The sequence below is a fragment of the Coregonus lavaretus genome (assembly GCF_964263955.1).
Source record: "Coregonus lavaretus genome assembly, chromosome: 32".
In the NCBI taxonomy this organism is placed as follows: Eukaryota; Metazoa; Chordata; class Actinopteri; order Salmoniformes; family Salmonidae; genus Coregonus; species Coregonus lavaretus.
In genome coordinates this window covers 34,665,189-34,679,951 of record NC_140019.1, presented here as the reverse complement: position 1 = coordinate 34,679,951, position 14,763 = coordinate 34,665,189, and the positions used below count along the sequence as shown (strand labels likewise).

General features: G+C 45.5%; 1 protein-coding gene across 2 annotated transcripts in view; it reads right to left on the bottom strand.

Moving 5' to 3' along the window:
- LOC311107902 (zinc finger protein 711-like) overlaps window positions 1-14,300 on the bottom strand; it is a 60,478-nt gene extending 46,178 nt beyond the window's left edge. The window contains exons 1-4 of one of the 2 annotated variants that reach the window (XM_084150498.1): window positions 14,166-14,300; window positions 12,834-12,913; window positions 12,472-12,570; window positions 4,127-4,798 (exon numbers count right to left, since the gene is read on the bottom strand). In XM_084150498.1, coding sequence (XP_084006624.1) covers window positions 4,127-4,798; window positions 12,472-12,550 — 751 coding nt within the window. In that variant the 5' untranslated portion in view covers window positions 12,551-12,570; window positions 12,834-12,913; window positions 14,166-14,300. The remainder of the gene's footprint in view (window positions 1-4,126; window positions 4,799-12,471; window positions 12,571-12,833; window positions 12,914-14,165) is intronic. The other variant, XM_084150499.1, reaches the window with a different exon arrangement.
- Between the last annotated feature and the right edge of the window lie 463 nt (window positions 14,301-14,763).

Below are 14,763 nucleotides of genomic sequence, written 5' to 3'. Positions count from 1 at the left end.
GCCAAAATTCACCCAACTTATTGTTGGAAGCTACCTGAAACGTTTGACCCAAGTTAAACAATTTAAAGGCAATGCTACCAAATACTAACTGAGTGTATGTAAACTTCTGACCCACTGGGAATGTGATGAAAGAAATAAAAGCTGAAAGAAATCATTATCTCTACTATTATTCTGACATTTCACATTCTTAAAATAAAGTGGTGATCCTAACTGACCTAAGACGGGGAATTTTTACTAGGATTAAATGTCAGGAATTGTGAAAAACTGAGTTTAAATGTATTTGGCTATGGTGTATGTAAACTTCCGACTTCAACTGTAGGTGCAGGAGCTCCACAATACTTTTGAGCTAATATTCTATAAGAGGAACAGGAGCTCAAGCAGTAGAACATTTGAGGTGCCGGTACTCAGCTCCGGTGAGCTCCTGCCCAAGTCAAGCACTGCTTCTTATCCCTTGCGCAAATAGCCTACAGCTGTGTCTGTCCCGAGCTCACTGGCAGAAACTGAGGGCCCAGAATATTTTATACAATGTTGCAAGTTCGTTAGTGCAAGCTTTGGGCAGGACACAAGTTAATAGTTGATACAATGTTTCAAGTTTGTTGCAGATTATGTGATTTAAAGGATTAATTTTTTTTAAATCAGGATTTTTCTACCTGCAGGCTGCAATGTTTTTATTTGTTGGCTTTGTGTAGGCTATTTTTACATAGTTGGCAATGGAAATAGAAGTTACTTTTTAGGTTTGTATAATTTTCATTTAGATTTGGATAGAATTCTGATTAACCACATGACAATGATTTTGAGATATGAAGACGTTATTATTAATTAAATGAACCTGTTTCAAGAAAATGTGCAAATGAAAACGATAACTTGCACGCAGATCAGTAGAAATCGTAAGATAAATTGGCATTTCACATGAGAAAGGTTGCCGACTCCTCGTGTAGCCTATTACCGGCAACTTGAGGAGAGTAATGGCAGAATCTGTGAAAGCCAGCAGGAGCGGGAGGAGAATAGTTGGGTCAGGTTAAGGTTTTTTCCTTCTGGTTATTTAGATCTCTGGCGCACTTTTGAGGCATCGAACCGTAAGCTTTTTTATTTATTTTATTTTATTTAACCTTTATTTAACCAGGTAAGCCAGTTGAGAACAAGTTCTCATTTACAACTGCGACCTGGCCAAGATAAAGCAAAGCAGTGCGGAAAAAACAACAACAACAACACAGAGTTACATATGGAATAAACAAAACGTACAGTCAATAACACACAATAGAAAATCTATATACAGTGTGTGCAAATGTAGTAAGTTATGGAGGTAAGGCAATAAATAGGCCATAGTGCAAAACAATTACAATTATAATTTAGTGTTAACACTGGAGTGATAGATGTGCAGAAGAAGATGTGCAAATAGAGATACTGGGGTGCAAATGACCAAAATAAATTACAATGTAAATAACAATATGGGGATGAGGTAGTTGGGTGGGCTAATTACAGATAGGCTGTGTACAGGTGCAGTGATCGGTAAGCTGCTCTGACAACTGACGCTTAAAGACAGTGAGGGAGATAAGTGTCTCCAGCTTCAGAGATTTTAGCAGTTCGTTCCAGTCACTTGCAGCAGAGAACTGGAAGGAATGGCGACCAAAGGAGGTGTTGGCTTTGGGGATGACCAGTGAGATATACCTGCTGGAACGCATACTACGGGTGGGTGTTGCTATGGTGACCAATGAGCTAAGATATGGCAGGGATTTGCCTAGAAGGGCTTTATAGATGACCTGGAGCCAGTGGGTTTGGCGACGAATATGTAGTGAGGGCCAGCCAACGAGAGCGTACAGGTCACAATGGTGGGTAGTATATGGGGCTTTGGTGACAAAACGGATGGCACTGTGATAGACTACATCCAATTTGCTGAGTAGAGTGTTGGAAGCTATTTTGTAAATGATATCGCCGAAGTCAAGGATCCCACTCCCGAGTGGCGCAGTGGTCTAAGGCACTGCATTGCCGTGCTAGCTGTGCCACTAGAGAGCCTGGTTCGAATCCAGGCTCTGTCGTAGCCGGCTGTGACCGGGAGACCCATGGGGCGGCGCACAATTGGCCCAGCGTCGTCCAGGGTAGGGGAGGGAATGGCCGGCAGGGATGTAGCTCAGTTGGTACAGCATGGCGTTTGCAACGCCAGGGTTGTGGGTTCGATTCCCACGGGGGGCCAGTATGAAAAATAAAAAAATAATGTATGCACTCACTAACTAAGTCGCTCTGAATAATATAATATAATATGCCATTTAGCAGATGCTTTTATCCAAACGACTTACAGTCATGTGTGCATACATTTTTACGTATGGGTGGTCCCGGGGATCGAACCCACTAAGAGCTGGATAAGAGCGTCTGCTAAATGACGTAAATTAAAAAAATTTAAATGGTAGGATAGTCAGTTTTACGAGGGCATGTTTAGCAGCATGAGTGAAGGAGGCTTTGTGGCGAAATAGGAAGCCGATTCTAGATTTAACTTTGGATTGGAGATGCTTAATGTGAGTCTGGAAGGAGAGTTTACAGTCTAACCAGACACCTAGGTATTTGTAGTTGTCCACATATTCTAAGTCAGAGCCGCCGAGAGTAGTGATTCTAGTCAGGCAGGCGGGTGCAAGCAGCGTTCGATTGAAGAGCATGCATTTAGTTTTACTAGCGTTTAGGAGCAGTTGGAGGCCACGGAAGGAGTTATGTATGGCATTGAAGCTCATTTGGAGGTTTGTTAACACAGTGTCCAATGAAGGGCCAGATGTATACAAAATGGTGTCGTCTGCGTAGAGGTGGATCTGAGAGTCACCAGCAGCAAGAGCGACATCATTGATATACACAGAGAATAGAGTCGGCCCGAGATTTGAACCCTGTGGCACCCCCATAGAGACTGCCAGAGGCCCAGACAACAGGCCCTCCGATTTGACACATTGAACTCTATCTGAGAAGTAGTTGGTGAACAAGGCGAGGCAGTCATTTGAGAAACCAAGGCTATTAAGTCTGCCAATAAGAATGCAGTGATTGACAGAGTCAAAAGCCTTGGCCAGGTCGATGAAGACGGCTGCACAGTACTGTCTTTTATCGATCACGGTTATTATATCGTTTAGGACCTTGAACGTGGCTGAGGTACACCCATGACCAGCTCTGAAACCAGATTGCATAGCGGAGAAGGTACGGTGGGATTCTAAATGGTCGGTGATCTGTTTGTTAACTTGGCTTTCAATTACTTTCGAAAGGCAGGGCAGGATGGATATGGGTCTGTAACAGTTTGGATCTAGAGTGTCACCCCCTTTGAAGAGGGGGATGACCACGGCAGCTTTCCAATCTCTGGGGATCTCAGACGATACGAAAGAGACGTTGAACTGGCTGGTGATAGGGGTTGCGACAATTTCCATCCAGGATACACGGGCCACGTCAATTAGAAAGGCCTGCTCGCTGAAGTGTTTCAGGGAGCGTTTGACAGTGATGAGGGCTGGTGGCTTGACCGCGGACCCATTACGGACGCAGGCAATGAGGCAGTGATCGCTGAGATCCTGGTTGAAGACAGCGGAAGTGTATTTAGAGGGTAAATTAGTCAGGATGATATCTAAGAGGGTGCCCATGTTTACGGATTTAGGGTTGTACCTGGTAGGTTCCTTGATAATTTGTGTGAGATTGAGGGCATCTAGTTTAGATTGTAGGATGGCCGGGGTGTTAAGCATATCCCAGTTTAGGTCACCAAGCAATACGAACTCTGAGGATAGATGGGGGGCAATCAATTCACATATGGTGTTCAGGGCACAGCTGGGGGCTGAGGGGGGTCTGTAGCAAGCGGCAACAGTGAGAGACTTATTTCTGGAAAGGTGGATTTTTAGAAGTAGAAGCTCAAACTGTTTGGGCACAGACCTGGATAGTATCAGACAAGCTCAATGCACATAGTTGATTTAATGAAAACACATAGGGTGTGTCTAAAAATTTGGAGCAATCGATTGGTCGAAAGAACAGACGACTTTTGGTCGACCAAGATTTTTTTTCAGTCGGGGACAGCCCTAATTCAAATACAGAACCCCACACTTTATATAATTGATCATAGAAAATCATTAAATGAAATCAAGCCTTATTAGTCTGTTTGTAGGGCTAGTTGACTCACAGGAGATCATGAGGTAGTCCTCCGAGGTACTCTTCTCATCGTCCTCATCCTCGTCAGTCTGTAGAGAGACAGCCTCCACCTCCACCGGCAGCTCCTCGTGGGCCTGGATCACAGTCTCCTCCTCCCCCACCTCCTCCCCAACCATCACCTCCTGGTCCAAGCCCTCCACCCCGTCCTCCTCCTGGTGCTCCACAAAAAGCTGGTCTGGCATGTGGTGGTGGTGGTGGTGGACTGAGCCCTGGATGAGGTCTGAGGTTAGAACATGGTGGTGGTGGTGAGAGTCCAGAGCCTCCTCGATGGCCACTTCGGCCCCCAGCAAGTGCTCGTGGCTGATATCAGGGCCTTCAATCACCTCAGTCTCTAGATACTCCTCTAGGACCTCTACCTCTTCCTCAAGGCCCTCGACTTCCACCTCCGCCTCCAGGCCCTCAACCTCCAGGCCTTCAACCACATCCGTCTCGAGGCTCTCGACCATCTGTCTCTCCAGCTCCACCACCCCCGCTCCAAAGCCTTCCACCTCCACCTCCACCTCCGACTCGAGGCCCTGCACCTCCAGGCCGTGCTCCAGCAGGATGCCTTCGTCCGTCATGATGTCAGACAGGAGCATGCCCTCAGGCACAGACACCACAATGTGATCCCCATCGATGTGGGCCAGGCCCCTCATTCCTGCCACTGTACAGGGAAACAGTACGAGGGGGAATATTATTACAGGAATGTTTTTCCACTGCAGCCCTGGTTTGTCCTGAGGCTTTTCCAGGCTTTCCTCTTAGTGGAAAAGCACAAAGAAAAAGTACTAAGATACAGCTACACAAGACATTGCTGTAGAGTGGTCAGCATCTACAGTGGTGTGAAAAAGTGTTTGCCCCCTTCCTGATTTCTTATTTGTTTGCATGTTTGTCACACTTAAATGTTTCAGATCATCAAACAAATTTAAATATTAGTCAAAGATAACACAAGTAAACACAAAATGCAGTTTTGAAATGAAGGTTGTTATTATTAAGGGAAAACAAAATCCAAACCCACATGGCCCTTTGTGAAAAAGTGATTGCCCCCTACAACCTAATAACTGGTTGGGCCACCCTTAGCAGCAACAACTGCAATCAAGCGTTTGCATAGCCCAATGCCTCATGCAAAGTTACAGTGGTGTGAAAAAGTGTTTGCCCCCTTCCTGATTTCTTATTTGTTTGCATGTTTGTCACACTTAAATGTTTCAGATCATCAAACAAATGTAAATATTAGTCAAAGATAACATAAGTAAACACAAAATGCAGTTTTGAAATGAAGGTTGTTATTATTAAGGGAAAACAAAATCCAAACCTACATGGCCCTGTGTGAAAAAGTGTTTGCCCCCCTGTTATAACAACTCAACTGTGGTTTATCACACCTGAGTTCAATTCCTCTAGCCACACCCAGGCCTGATTACTGCCACACCTGTTCTCAATCAAGGAATCACTTAAATAGGACCTGCCTGACAAAGTGAAGTAGACCAAAAGATCCTCAAAAGCTAGACATCATGCCGAGATCCAAAGAAATTCAGGAACAAATGAGAAAGAAAGTAATTGAAATCCATCAGTCTGGAAAATGTTATAAAGCCATTTCTAAAGCTTTGGGACTCCAGCGAACCACAGTGAGAGCCATTATCCACAAATGGTGAAAACATGGAACAGTGGTGAACCTTCCCAGGAGTGGCTGGCCGACCAAAATTACCCAAAGAGCGCAGCGACGACTCATCCAAGAGGTCACAAAAGACCCCACAACAACATCCAAAGAGCTGCAGGCCTCACTTGCCTCAGTTAAGGTCAGTGTTCATGACTCCACCATAAGAAAGAGAAGAAAACCACTGCTGAGCAAAAAGAACATTAAGGCTCATCTCATTTTTGCCAGAAAACATATGATGATCCCCAAGACCTTTGGGAAAATACTCTGTGGACTGACGAGACAAAAGTTTAACTTTTTGGAAGGTGTGTGTCCCATTACATCTGGCGTAAAAGTAACACTGCATTTCAGAAAAAGAACATCATACCAACAGTAAAATACAGTGGGGGAAAAAAGTATTTAGTCAGCCACCAATTGTGCAAGTTCTCCCACTTAAAAAGATGAGAGAGGCCTGTAATTTTCATCATAGGTACACGTCAACTATGACAGACAAAATGAGAAAAAAAATTCCAGAAAATGGAAGGAGGTTTTCACTCAAAATCTCACAATACATGGCCCCATTCATTCTTTCCTTTACACGGATCAGTCGTCCTGGTCCCTTTGCAGAAAAACAGCCCCAAAGCATGATGTTTCCACCCCCATGCTTCACAGTAGGTATGGTGTTCTTTGGATGCAACTCAGCATTCTTTGTCCTCCAAACACGACGAGTTGAGTTTTTACCAAAAAGTTATATTTTGGTTTCATCTGACCATATGACATTCTCCCAATCCTCTTCTGGATCATCCAAATGCACTCTAGCAAACTTCAGACGGGCCTGGACATGTACTGGCTTAAGCATGGGGACACGTCTGGCACTGCAGGATTTGAGTCCCTGGCGGCGTAGTGTGTTACTGATGGTAGGCTTTGTTACTTTGGTCCCAGCTCTCTGCAGGTCATTCACTTTGCTCACCGTTCTTGTGATCATTTTGACCCCACGGGGTGAGATCTTGCGTGGAGCCCCAGATCGAGGGAGATTATCAGTGGTCTTGTATGTCTTCCATTTCCTAATAATTGCTCTCACAGTTGATTTATTCAAACCAAGCTGCTTACCTATTGCAGATTCAGTCTTCCCAGCCTGGTGCAGGTCTACAATTTTGTTTCTGGTGTCCTTTGACAGCTCTTTGGTCTTGGCCATAGTGGATTTTGGAGTGTGACTGTTTGAGGTTGTGGACAGGTGTTTTTTATACTGATAAGTTCAAACAGGTGCCATTAATACAGGTAACGAGTGGAGGACAGAGGAGCCTCTTAAAGAAGTTACAGGTCTGTGAGAGCCAGAAATCTTGCTTGTTTGTAGGTGACCAAATACTTATTTTCCACCATAATTTGCAAATAAATTCATTAAAAATCCTACAATGTGATTTTCTGGAGAGAAAAAATTCTCAATTTGTCTGTCATAGTTGATGTGACCCTTGACTTTTTCCACTTCGCCCTGGCTGTTCCTGGTCGGGAGAGGTTGTGTTTTCTCTAGCAGGACGTAAGCTTGGCTTCTTATATGGTGTTGAGTAAAGCTTAAACCATGTATTTAGATTGTAGGTAGGTATTGTAGTTAGGTATTGTAGGTAGTTTACTTAGGTAGTTATTGTAGGTTATTGTAGGTAATTATTGTAGGTAAGTATTGTATTCGGCGGAGCCCGGCGAAGCACGAGGCTAGCTAACCCACTACCTGGACCAACAAAGCTAGCTAGCTAGCGGGTAGCTACTGGTAACTTTTAGCAACTGTGGATAGTTGTTTCCAATGTTATTTCACACTTAAGAGTACCTGTAATTAAGCCAGCTAGCTACCTACCATTCAGCTGTTTTTCTAACCTCATTATCCGAGGCATTAACGTTAGGTGGTTGGTGGCTGCTGTACTTAATTACAGCTACTGATTGCAGTCTGCCACCCAGACAGCTGGCGTCGGGTAAGTTTGGCTTTATACATAGCTTGGGCTTTGTCGAGTAAGGCTTAAACTATGTATTTAGATTGTAGTTAGGTATTATAGGTAGGCATCGTGGGCTGTATATTATTAGGTATTATAGGTAGGCATCGTGGGCTGTTGTGGGTAGTTATTGTAGGTTAGCATTGTATTCGGCGGTGCCGGGTGTAGCACGAAGCTAGCTAGCTAGCTAACTCACCTCCTGGACTAGCTGGCGAGTAGCTATTAGCAACTAAATACAATATCCTTTTAGCCAGCTACATTTGTTCGCAGCGCCGCCGTTATTCAAACAAAGTCAACACAGCAGCCATTGCTAGCTAGCCAACACGACCAGCTAGCTGTACTGTAGCAGCTAAATACAATATAGTTGTGCTAGCTAGCCAACGTTTAATTATTGCTGCGTTATGAAAGGAACTAGACACGGACACGAATTATCTGTTTAGTGTGTTAACACACTATTGGTAGTTTGTTGTAACCAAGTATTGGTGCTAAACTGTGTGTTATTGGATGCTAGCATGCTAGTTAGCTATAGCGTCATAGTTAGCTAGCTGAATAAAGTAAGTTGAGTCTATTCCTTGAAACATTGAACCGCTGTAGTTCACAACAATTCTAATTTCTAAAGTGGAAGTTGGGAGAGTTTTATTCGGGTGGTTCAGTGAAACAATTATAGTTTCTGAGGTGAAGTTGGGAGAGTTATATTTGGGAGTTTTGGTTTTTACTCTCTCCTTTCCCAGATGTTTAGTTCATTTCATTCCGATCTCCTCTGCATTATTGTAGCCATTTGCTACAGCCTGTCAACTATGCCTCTGCCTATCCCTGTTCTCTCCTCTCCGCACAGGCTACACAAACGCCTCACACCGCGTGGCTGCTGCCTCTCTAACCTGGTGGTCCCTGCACGCACCCCACACCTGGAGTTCCAGGTCTCAGGCAGCCTCTGGAACTGCCGTTCTGCTGCCAACAAGGCTGACTTCATCCCAGCCTATGCTACCCTCCAGTCCCTCGACTTCCTGGCGCTGACGGAAACATTGATTACCACTGAAAACACTGCTACTCCTACTGCTCTCTCCTCGTCTGACCATGTGTTCTCGCATACCCCGAGAGCATCTGGTCAGAGGGGTGGTGGCACAGGAATCCTCATCTCTCCCAAGTGGACATTCTCAATTTTTCCCCTAACCCATCTGTCTATCTCCTCATTTGAATTCCATGCTGTCACAGTCACTAGCCCATTTAAGCTTAATATCCTTGTCATCTATCGCCCTCCAGGTTCCCTTGGAGAGTTCATCAATGAGCTTGACGTCTTGATAAGTTCCTTTCCTGAGGATGGCTCACCCCTCACAGTTTTGGGGGATTTCAACCTCCCTACGTCTACATTTGACTCATTTCTCTCTGCCTCCTTCTTTCCACTCCTCTCCTCTTTTGACCTCACCCTCTCACCGTCCCCCCCTACTCACAAGGCAGGCAATACGCTTGACCTCATCTTTACTAGATGCTGCTCTTCTACTAATCTCACTGCAACTCCCCTCCATGTCTCCGACCACTACTTTGTATCCTTTTCTCTCTCGCTCTCCTCCAACACTACTCACTCTGCCCCTACACAGATGGTAATGCGCCCTTCGCTCTCTCTCTCCCACTACTCTCTCCTCTTCCATCCTATCATCTCTTCCCTCTGCTCAATCCTTCTCCCTCCAATCTCCTGATTCTGCCTCCTCAACCCTCCTCTCCTCCCTTTCTGCATCCTTTGACTCTCTGTGTCCCCTATCCTCCCGGCCGGCTCGGTCCTCCCCTCCAGCTCCGTGGCTTGATGACTCATTGCGAGCTCACAGAACAGAGCTCCGGGCAGCGGAGCGGAAATGGAAGAAAACTAAACTCCCTGCCGACCTGGCATCTTTTCACTCCCTCCTCTCTACATTTTCTTCATCTGTTTCTGCTGCTAAGGCCACTTTCTACCACTCTAAATTCCAAGCATCTGCCTCTAACCCTAGGAAGCTCTTTGCCACATTTTCCTCCCTCCTGAATCCCCCCCCCCTCCTCTCTCTCTGTGGATGACTTCGTCAACCACTTTGAAAAGAAGGTTGACGACATCCGATCCTCGTTTGTTAAGTCTAATGACACTGCTGGTCCTACTCACACTGCCCTACCCTATGCTTTGACTTCTTTCTCCCCTCTCTCTCCAGATAAAATCCTGCGACTTGTGACTGCAGGCCGCCCAACAACCTGCCCGCTTGACCCCATCCCCTCCTCTCTTCTCCAGACCATCTCCGGTGACCTTCTCCCCTACCTCACCTCGCTGATCAACTCATCCTTGACCGCTGGCCATGTCCCTTCCGTCTTCAAGAGAGCGAGAGTTGCACCCCTTCTCAAAAAACCAACATTCGATCCCACTGATGTCAACAACTACAGACCAGTATCCCTTCTTTCTTTTCTTTCCAAAACTATTGAGCGTGCCGTCTTTAGCCAACTCTCTTGCTATCTCTCTCAGAATGACCTTCTTGATCCAAACCAGTCAGGTTTCAGGACTGGTCATTCAACTGAGACTGCTCTTCTCTGTGTCACGGAGGCTCTCCGCACTGCTAAAGCTAACTCTCTCTCCTCTGCTCTTGTCCTTCTAGACCTGTCTGCTGCCTTTGATACTGTGAACCATCAGATCCTCCTCTCCACCCTCTCCGAGCTGGGCATCTCCGGCGCGGCTCACTCCTGGATCGCGTCCTACCTGACCGGTCGCTCCTACCAAGTGGCGTGGCGAGAAGCTGTCTCCGCACCACGTGCTCTCACCACTGGTGTCCCCCAGGGCTCAGTTCTAGGCCCTCTCCTATTCTCCCTATACACCAAGTCACTTGGCTCTGTCATATCCTCACATGGCCTCTCCTATCATTGCTACGCTGACGATACACAACTAATCTTCTCCTTTCCCCCTTCTGATAACCAGGTGGCGAATCGCATCTCTGCATGTCTGGCAGACATATCAGTATGGATGACGGATCACCACCTCAAGCTGAACCTTGGCAAGACAGAGCTGCTCTTCCTCCCGGGGAAGGACTGCCCGTTCCATGATCTCGCCATCACGGTTGACAACTCCATTGTGTCCTCCTCCCAGAGTGCGAAGAGCCTTGGCGTGACCCTGGACAACACCCTGTCGTTCTCCGCTAACATCAAGGCGGTGACCCGATCCTGCAGGTTCATGCTCTACAACATTCTGAGAGTACGACCCTGCCTTACACAGGAAGCGGCACAGGTCCTAATCCAGGCACTTGTCATCTCCCGTCTGGATTACTGCAACTCGCTGTTGGCTGGGCTCCCTGCCTGTGCCATTAAACCCCTACAACTCATCCAGAATGCCGCAGCCCGTCTGGTGTTCAACCTTCCCAAGTTCTCTCACGTCACCCCGCTCCTCCGCACACTCCACTGGCTTCCAGTTGAAGCTTGCATCTGTTACAAGACCATGGTGCTTGCCTATGGAGCTGTGAGGGGATCGGCACCTCTGTACCTTCAGGCTCTGATCAGTCCCTACATCCAAACGAGGGCATTGCGTTCATCCACCTCTGGCCTGCTGGCTCCCCTTCCTCTGCGGAAGCATAGTTCCCGCTCAGCCCAGTCAAAACTGTTCGCTGCTCTGGCACCCCAATGGTGGAACAAGCTCCCTCACGACGCCAGGACAGCGGAGTCACTCACCACCTTCCGGAGACATTTGAAACCCCACCTCTTTAAGGAATACCTGGGATAGGATAAAGTAATCCTTCTACCCCCCCCCCCCCCCCCCCCCCCCTAAAAAAAAAAAAAAAAAAGATATTGTAAAGTGGTTATCCCACTGGCTATAGGGTGAATGCACCTATTTGTAAGTCGCTCTGGATAAGAGCGTCTGCTAAATGACGTAAATGTAAAAAATGTAAATGTGTACCTATGATGAAAATTACAGGCCTCTCTCATATTTTTAAGTGGGAAAATTTGCACATTTGGTGGCTGACTAAATACTTTTTTCCCCCACTGTATGGTGGTGGTAGTGTGATGGTCTGGGCCTGTTTTGCTGCTTCAGGACCTGTAAGACTTGCTGTGATAAATGGAACCATGAATTCTGCTGTCTACCAAAATATCCTGAAGGAGAATGTCCGGCCATCCGTTCGTGACCTCAAGCTGAAGCGAACTTGGGTTCTGCAGCAGGACAATGATCCAAAACACACCAGCAAGTCCACCTCTGAATGGCTGAAGAAAAACAAAATGAAGACTTTGGAGTGGCCTAGTCAAAGTCCTGACCTGAATCCTATTGAGATGCTGTGGCATGACCTTAAGGCAGTTCATGCTCGAAAACCCTCCAATGTGGCTGAATTACAACAATTCTGCAAAGATGAGTGGGCCAAAATTCCTCCACAGCGCTGTAAAAGACTCATTGCAAGTTATCGCAAATGTTTGATTGCAGTTGTTGCTGCTAAGGGTGGCCCAACCAGTTATTATGTTGTAGGGGGCAATCACTTTTTCACACACGGCCATGTGGGTTTGGATTTTGTTTTCCCTTAATAACAACCTTCATTTCAAAACTGCATTTTGTGTTATCTTTGACTAATATTTACATTTGTTTGATGATCTGAAACATTTAAGTGTGACAAACATGCAAACAAATAAGAAATCAGGAAGGGGGCAAACACTTTTTCACACCACTGTAACTTTGCATGAGGCATTGGGCGATCAAGTGAAGACAAATGAACACAAAGTATACATTATCACAAGGCCATATTGACCTACCAAAGTCTTGCATGATCATGGTGTGAGGCATCTTTAACTCCTGTGTGTGTAGCTCCAAGACCCCTCCGCCGTGGTCCATCTCTTTTGATCTTAAAAAGGCTTAAATAAAATTATTTATGTTAGGCCTCCACATAATTTCAAGAGGTTCGATATTCGTTACACACTGTGTGTGAATTCATGAATGTCAGAGGATCAGGGCCGGTATCCACCAAGCATCTCAGAGTAGGAGGGCTGAACTAGGATCAGTTTGTCCTTTAGATCATAATGAATAATATTGTGTGGACAGATCCTAGATCAGTACTCCTACTCTGACACTATGTGGATACAGGCCCTGGATATTGACTAGTGTCTGTGTGTATTACCTTCACATTTGATGCCAATGCTCTCTAAAATAAGAACAGTGTGTTGATGGTGTTTCTTCCTTCCATCACGGGAGAGAACCCTTCGAAGAAGGGACAACATAAACTGTGAAATAGATGCCACTGAAAACATTGATCTTTCATCCAGGGATCACAAGAGGAAGTGTGTGAAAGGCTGATGACATCACATATCCAGTAGATATCTGATCCCTCACAAACATCTTCTGTGTAAGCTATTTTCTGATGATAAGGATGCTGAAACTGAGGTATTCTTGCTACTGTCATAGCTGTGTCTGTCTTGACATAATTAATGGCTGGAAAAATATGACCACATACTTAATTGGTGCTGCAGTGGAAACTGTTGATGAGTTAACACTTGTTGATGCCATTTGACTCAGTCCTAGCTCATTTGGAATATGAATGAATAATGAGATATTGGGACATATTTCTATTATGCGACGGTTTCAGCTTTCAATGTCGAAAAGGACCTAGAAGGAATATAACGGTTGTTTTTCCTGCTTCATAATTGCAATGATTTGAGCTGTCCCACACACGCCCACATTCATTGCCCAATTTCATGGTTGCCTGGATTATGCAACTGTAGGGCATGCTAGCGAGCACTCGCTATTTAAAACAAATCAAGAGAACCAACTAGTTAGTGTTACTACTTCCACCTGATTGCTAAATGTTCGTGGTAACACTTGCAAACATGTTAGTCAATCCACATTCATTGGGTGGCGGTGGGGTAGAGGGCTATGTCTATTGGGCTAGCCAACTAGCTAATAACTAAGCAAGCTTGTTCGGCGTTGTGCAGACGTTTTGCGGCAATGTCGACATCTGGGGGGAAATTCCACAAACGCAACGTTGTGCAATACTGCAATGAAAGGGATGTATATAACATTAATAAGTAGTTGAACCGTTTGTATAGTGTTTGGTGGCTGTTATTTACGGTGTATTTATATCTGAAACGTTGCGCCCACAACAACCTTAGCTAGTTAGCCTCGATTCCGCCATTTTGGTTAGCTAGTTTGTTAGCTAGCGTGTTTTAAAACTCCATAAACCGCCATAAATCAACGATTGGTGCTAAATGAACACAATGATACCCCCAAATAAATACAATCAACGTGTGCATTCACAACATTACTCGTAGCTAAACATTTATCGATGCATTTGTAAATGCGAAAGGACATTAGCTAGCTAGCCTAGCATGTTAGCTAGCGCATGCGGCATTATCAACCATGTTGTTTTCCGACGGGCTGAAGAAGGCCCGCAACGGCCGACTGGGCCTTAGTCTCATAATCGATATGCAATTTCAATCGTTTCGAAATGTTTTACCTGATTATGGACTCCTTCAAATGTATCGTCGATATTTCTCCTTTCTCGGTTTTGTCTGTTATTGTTTGTGTTTATTTTTCGACACTAAGCTAAATGCGGCCTGTACATTTGGATCCCCGGGCACTCTTTCCGAGGCCTGGGCCAATCACGTTGCTCGCTCGCAACCAAGGGAGGGCGGGGGGGCCAGACAATGCGTGGCCTCGTTTAGCGCTGATCTCTGTCTATATGCGTCACGCAAGAGAGCTTTGAGTCCAAATCGATGTTGACACAAAGAGAACTTGCCATTTACCTACTGATCAGGATTGTTACAGCAGTTGATGAAATAAGAATATACATTTGTGTTTATATGCGTGTGCTTATCAGGCAGGGTTCAACATTGGATAGAGGACAGCAGTGCATTGAAGTTACAATGAATCATGTGCATACACATCATTCATGTTCCCTAATAAAGTTGTCCCCTACTATGACAGTTACACATTTTGGAACAGACACATTGCCTGGTGGGATTATTCTTAGGTTCTGAGTTTCAATCACAGAACAGATTTTTTTATATATACCAGAATTTGTTCCAGCTTTCAGCACGTCGACCTCTGGTCCA